Source organism: Eriocheir sinensis, chromosome 2 (assembly GCF_024679095.1).
Source record: "Eriocheir sinensis breed Jianghai 21 chromosome 2, ASM2467909v1, whole genome shotgun sequence".
Classification (NCBI taxonomy): domain Eukaryota; kingdom Metazoa; phylum Arthropoda; class Malacostraca; order Decapoda; family Varunidae; genus Eriocheir; species Eriocheir sinensis.
Window position 1 is genome coordinate 4,845,808 of NC_066510.1, and position 6,865 is coordinate 4,852,672.

Here is a 6,865-nt window from a genome sequence, read left to right on the forward strand (position 1 = left end):
TTGAAACCTCGAAACATGCCCGACGATGAGGAGACAATTTCATGGGTTTTGTCGCCCATGGATGTAGCGGAGACAGGGCTGGACTTCACCTAATGGAGTGCTCATAGTCGCCTCAGCCCCTTGCCCAGAGCTTGCCTGAACCCATTTCACCTGGTCCTGTTCTGTTGCCACATTATTCACTTTTGATAATAGGCATACCCGACTATTACTAACCGCTATGATCTATTACTACCATACCTCAGATTTTCGGGTTTTAGAGAGCAAAGGTCAATATAGGTCTCAATTCAAGGTTGCCACGTCAATTTTTACAGTGGTACCAGATTGAACTAGAGAAACCTATCAGAGAGGAAGATTTAACAATTTAGGGGAAATGAAGTTTATATTCTTCACTTGTTTGGGTGAAGCCTTTATTTTGGTACACTTTAATATCATTTCATTGAACTAATGTGTCTTTCAAATTCAAGCGTTATAGGTTAGATTCGAGGAAGCCTAAATCCTTCTCCACATACGTATATTTTTCGCCATAGCATACCACAGTTCGAACCAAAAGGCCTAGAAATGTGAGATGAACTGATAGGCTTCTCTCTCTCTCTCTCTCTCTCTCTCTCTCTCTCTCTCTCTCTCTCTCTCTCTCTCTCTCTCTAGTGTAGTGAATTAAACATCCACTACACACGCAAGAGTAAGGCAGCAGTGAACGTCCGGGGGTGCAGCAGCCTTGACATGGAGCTCTTTATGAAGGGACTTTGTGCGGGCGTTATGCCATGCAAGGGAAGACGGGCAGCAAGAGGAGGAAGGAAATGACCTTGAGTTATATTTCCGGGTGGCCTTGTAGCTGAGTGTTTGTGTCGCTTGTCTCTGTGTGCTGCTCCTCGCCCCGCACCCAGCCTGATGACGGCGGCGGTGGTGATGCAGCAGGGTTTTTTTTTTTTTTTTTTTTTTTACAGCAAAGGAGACAGCACAAGGGCACACAAAAAAGGAAACAATATTTTTGTAGTAGTAGTAGTGATATGGTTGGATGCCACAGTCATTGGCGAACAGAGTTGGGGCTAATGACCCCCAAGCTATGGAGCCCTCCATGATTATGTGTCGGGAAAATAAACATGGGTGGAGGTATCATTTATGTAGTAGTAGTAGACTAGTAGTAGTAGTGGTAGTAGTAGTAGTAGACTAGTAGTAATGGGAGTAGTAGTAGTAGTAGTAGTAGTAGTAGTAGTAGTAGTAGACTAGTAGTAATGGGAGTAGTAGTAGTAGTAGTAGTAGTAGTAGTAGTAGTAGTAGTAGTAGTAGTAGTAGTAGTAGTAGTAGTAGTCCCATTAGTCATTGTTGTTGATATCATAGTGGTGGTGGTGGTGGTGGCTGGGTGTGCGGTAGTGGTGATGCTGGTGATTTATTGTGGTGATGGTGACACTGAAGGTGGTGTGGTGGTCATGGGGACATTATATATTTACCTCCATAGTGACGGTCTTGGTCCATGGCAGCAGGTGGCGGCGGTGGCAGTAGCAGGGATGGTGATGGGTGGTAGCGACGTTGGTTTGGTTTCGGTAAGGTTGTGTAATGAATATCTTCTTCATGTCATTTGTTATATTTTCATTTACTCGTTTATGGTTTTGTGACGAACTCTTTCAAGTGGGAAGTATCGAGAACCTTTCCATCCGAAACTGACCTCTCTTCTGGCCTCTCCTTCTGTTTGCTTTGCAGGGGCAGGGATTTACGGGTTTTTTCTTTTTTGTTATTTTTTTGTGTATTGCCCTTGAACTGTTTACCATAGAAAAAAACGGGCATGCATCCTTACCTCCCCGACAGGCTGCTTCCTTTCACCCTTTGCTTTGTGCCTTTAATACAATGCAAAGTAAGAACTGGTTTGGGTAGAACCGATGACAGACGCACAACCAAAGTTCCAGCCTTGTAGAGGCCAGGGCAGACACAGAACCAGGCTTAAGAATGAAATTAGTGCATTTGCCGGAACTAGATGGGGTAGAGGTAAACCAACACGAGAGAGAGAGAGAGAGAGAGAGAGAGAGAGAGAGAGAGAGAGAGAGAGAGAGAGAGAGAGAGAGAGAGAGAGACGGGAAACAGTGGGAGAAGCCTTTGTTCTAGTCATCTAATGAAGGATGATGATACTTGTGTGCATCCTTTCCAGTAAGTGAGCAACCTCAATAAGCACATCGAGGCCTCGCATTCAAGCCTGACGCATCACACAAGCACGAACAGTCAAGATGTGTCATCAACATGTTTGGACTATTCCTGGGGATTCCATGTTGGCTGGTTGCCTTAGCGTGATGTTATAATTTTATCATCGACGGAAAGGACTAGGCCGCGCCCTCAGCGACCCCCCAGGCAACGGTCCGCCCTCGACCATTTCCGAAACAGCCAACAAATAACACCTGGCCAGCCAGTTCTTGCAGCGGGACGTCGGGACTCCCGGTGGTGCTGCCACAAGTAAGAGCATCGCCGCCAACAAACTTCCCAGGAGAAAGGAACAAAAGGCTTGAGGCATCTGTACACATCGTGGTGGCATATCGTGAGTCACTATCTCATTATATTCAATTGAACTTCATTACGATTAAGAAGTGCTGTCATGGCCAGCGTTTGCTACCCGCCCTCTAATGACTGTTGGCAACTCTCAGGATCTGACGCAAGAAGAGGTCCAGGTATACATAAAAGCCTAGCAGGCTACGGCCGTGTACTAGTGTGGCGACGCGAGCGTAGTGAGGTGTACCGTCAGTCCCGCCCAAAACCAACTGCCAACCATGTCTCCGCTCCTGCTGCTGGTCCTCACTTACCTGGCAGTGCACGGCGAGGCTTCTCCCACCGCCAGGAGGCTGTATTTTGGACACAATCAAAACGAATTTGGACTTGAAACAGGTGCCCTTAGCAAACCCCTCACCTTCCGACGATATGGACACCACCGCAGCGCCCGCTTCGTGTTCCCAGGCAGTGGTCCCGCGCCGCCCAGCCCCAGGAGTGCTTCACGCATCTTCTTTCCGGGGGAGACTCCACCTGCCCCTGCCGTTGGCCATGATGTCCGTGGACCGTCTGATGATGGAGGAGACCAAGATCATGGAGACGCCTCATCCTCCAAAATCACGAATGTAGGCGCCGTGTGGTTTCCTAGAGTGACTCGCGACGTCATGCCAGCAGGGGATGCCAACGACTGTGGGGTGAAGCCCGACTTAACGTATACCTACGAGGGAAGTACCTGGGAGCTCCTGTCTCGTGGGCGGTGTCCAGTGGGGGAGTGGGTAGTGATGGTGGCAAAGTGCCAGCCCGAGTGCCGCCCAGTACCATGCCCGTCGGGACAGCTGGAGCACCAAGGGCGATGCGTCAACCTGACGGACCCCACCGTGTGTGGTGGGGGGCAGGTCCTGTACGTTGACCAGACAGGGTCCACGTTCTGTGACTGCGAGAATGACCACTTCTTCTACCCGTGGGACGGCCAGTGCTACGCGCGCCAGGGGAAAGGCCCCTGTGACTTTGGTTTCTATCTGGATCTCAATGAAAACGGCAGTGTGGAGTGCATGCCAAACTACTGCCAAGTGGACGATTTCGTGAAGAATCCGACGACCGGCAAGTGTGTACGCAAAGGCTACGTGGGTTACTGTCCCGAGGACAGACTGCAGTTCCACGAAAACAACACGATTGTAGACTGTTTTCTCCTCGATATCAGGACCATCTTTACCCGGGCAGTCACTAGTTCCTGCACCTCCGGTTCGGGCCTTTCCCACTTGGGTGGCTGTCGGTCCGAGTTCGTGGTGCCCTCTGTCACTGCGCTGCCCCGGAGCCTCACAGCTGGCTGCTACGCAGGCACCCTCAGCGTCACTGGAGGGGCTTGCCGGCGCATCAACAACTATGTTTACTAGGTTCTTTAGGAGTTCACACTCATCCCCCATGGCCCTAATACACACACACACACACACACACACACACACACACACACACACACACACACACAGTTAGTGAATGATATACTTCCGTAAATTAATTCGCTTTACAGAAAAGTGTATACAAGTAATACACAAATAATATACGTGATATTAAAATCTTTACTCAGACTTGTATAAAGCACACACACACACACACACACACACACACACACACACACACACACTATTTTCCCCAAAAATGCATCATATATATATATATATATATATATATATATATATATATATATATATATATATATATATATATATATATATATATATATATATAATACTTGACAAACTCTTTACGATTAAAGGCTGTTCTCTGTGATAGTAAGATAAGTTTCGTTACATGTGTGTACGGTATAATGTAGAATGTTATTTCAATGAAACTGAGAGAATCTATATAAATAAGAAACAGGACTGATGCATTTCCTTTACCCTCAGCGAACAAGGATGTCCGTCTACACACCATGTCTCGTCAAGGACACACACACACACAAAAAAAAAAAAAAAAAATGATACGAAGTGTTTATATAACCAAATTCTAACGTTTTCTTAATTTCATTTTTCAATTATTATTATGATTATATTTTATTGTTATTATTGTTATTATTATTATTATTATTATTATTATTATTATTATTATTATTATTATTATTATTATTATCATGCTTTTTATTATTATTATTATTATTATTATTATTACTCTCATATTGTTATTATCATTATTATTGCCATCATCATCATTAATATTATTATAAATTATTTTACTTCCAATCACTTGCTCGACTTGTATGATCACTGCAGCTGCAAAAACTAGCGATTCTTCTACCAGCACTGATAGTACTGCTATTTTTACGACTACTACTGCTACTACTACTACTATTACTACTACTACTACTACGGGCCTCCATCTATTAGAGTTGCGTTGTGAGCGGTATATTTTCTCATATCCTTTCACAAAGCAATTCATTGGCCCCACCCTGCCAATGACTGTGGCCGACAACCATCTTTATTTAATATTACAAACTTTACTAAACATCTACTACTACTACTACTACTACTACTACTACTACGACTGCTACTACTACTAATGCTGCTGCTGCTGCTACTATAATTATACTACAACTACTACAACTACTACTACCACTACAACTTATACTACTGCTGCAAACTACTATACTGCAAAAACAATCGAAACACTACTACTACTACTACTATTACTACTACTACAACTACTACTACTACTTCTACTACATCCACTACCACCATCACCTCTGTAACGCCTAAGATAACAGTAGGATCCGCGCAGCCGTCCTCGCCGGAGGATTCCCACCGCGTTGTCATGCCTGGCACAGCAACAAACGCAGGTAGGCGGCAGGGAGGACCTAGCAGCCGGATGTGCGTGTGCTGTTATGATGCGTTGCGTCACCTTGGGAGCACACACTCTCACACACACACACGTGCGATGCATGTACGAACTCATCCATGACTGATAGCGACAACAACAATAACAACACAACTTGAACATCTTCTACTCCAGTAAACCCTACACAATGGGCCGAAAACTTGCCCCAGCCCTGTCATTAAGCCGCGAATTTTGGAAAATCAACCGCTTTGGTGCGAATCGCCATAACTCCCTTATTTCTGGGGCTAAAGAAATGTTTTTTGGTATCAATCGACGGCAAAATGAAAGGGCTATATTTTGTAATAAGCGACCGGGCTGCATTATTCTGAGCTGTATACTGGCTCGGTCCCATACCCACAACCAGCCAATCAACAGTCAGATGTGTCAGCCAGACCGAGCCAGTCACGACGCAGGAGAAGCTTGGACAATGACGTCATAAAGTTTCTATGTAACAAATATATGAAATCAATATATTTTTGCCTTATTATTAACAACAGGGTGTGCGTAGCAATAGTCTAAAAAGAAGTAGTTGAAAAATATTTTTTAATGCATTTCCTTAAGCTTGAAGCCAAAGACATGACTGTTAAAATGATGATGAAGGATGCAAAGTTGCCATGTGCACTCGGACACAATAATACTGTAACCTCCAGGCTGAGCAAGGAAGTTAGGCCGCTTCGGACACCCCCACCTCCACTCTCCCACTCCACCAAAAGCTTTATATTCCATGCCGATTTTTTCATAGAATTATTAAACTACTGTGAAAAGAAACGATGCTACCTGACAAAGAAAATTCTCCGGAAGATGAAGGTATCAATAGATTTATGGTAAGTTAGAAAGGAGAAAGGTGGTAAGCAAGCTTTTATACAAAATTGTAGGCGATGGACGAGTGGCTTCGTAGCGCAAAAGCACATTCTAGCTTAATATTACAACTTAATAAGTTCGTATAAAAACTGGCTTACCTCCCTTCCTTCCTAATGTATCGATAATCATAAGAACATAAGAACGTAGGAGTCTGCAAGAGGCCGGTAGGCCTGTACGAGGCAGCTCCTTTGAACCTAAGCTCCCATGTATCTAACCCCACCTAATATCGCTGTCCATGAATTTATCTAATCTATTTTTGAATGTGACAATTGTATTGGCACTCACCACGTGACTGCTAAGCCTATTCCAATCTGTTAACACAATCATATTCAGGAGAATTTTCTTTATCAAGTGGCACAGTTTGTTTTTACAGTAGCTTTTTTTTTTTTACGTCTACGCCTACAGCGCCAGTAGGCTTGCTTGAAGGGGCCTGGATGGTAGTCGGCCCCAGCCCGTATTGGCGCAGGCAGGTGTTTTATAGTGGCGCCATCTTCTCTTGGCTCTTGCCCCCAGAACTCGTTCTTGATTCACTTGGACCGTTTCCTCTAGAGTCCGGGTTGATGGCTGGTCTTCAGGACAGCATGTGGGTAGTTTTAAGCCACTCGGCGGTGACTGAAAAATCCGAGGTGGTAGCGAGGGGATTCGAACTCGCGTCGTCCATCACGCGATG

At 45.0% G+C, this 6,865-nt stretch overlaps 1 protein-coding gene across 1 annotated transcript; it reads left to right on the forward strand.

The window, feature by feature from the left end:
- The first annotated feature begins 2,750 nt into the window (after window positions 1-2,750).
- Window positions 2,751-3,953, forward strand: LOC126998093 (uncharacterized). Its single transcript, XM_050859483.1, has one exon. It carries the CDS (start codon window positions 2,751-2,753, stop codon window positions 3,858-3,860), a length of 1,110 nt encoding a protein of 369 aa, XP_050715440.1. The 3' UTR covers window positions 3,861-3,953.
- Window positions 3,954-6,865: the final 2,912 nt, after the last annotated feature.

What these genes read in the sequence shown, in the direction of transcription:
- LOC126998093 (XM_050859483.1), top strand. Translation starts at nt 2,751, where the DNA reads ATGTCTCCGCTCCTGCTGCTGGTCCTCACTTACCTGGCAGTGCACGGC.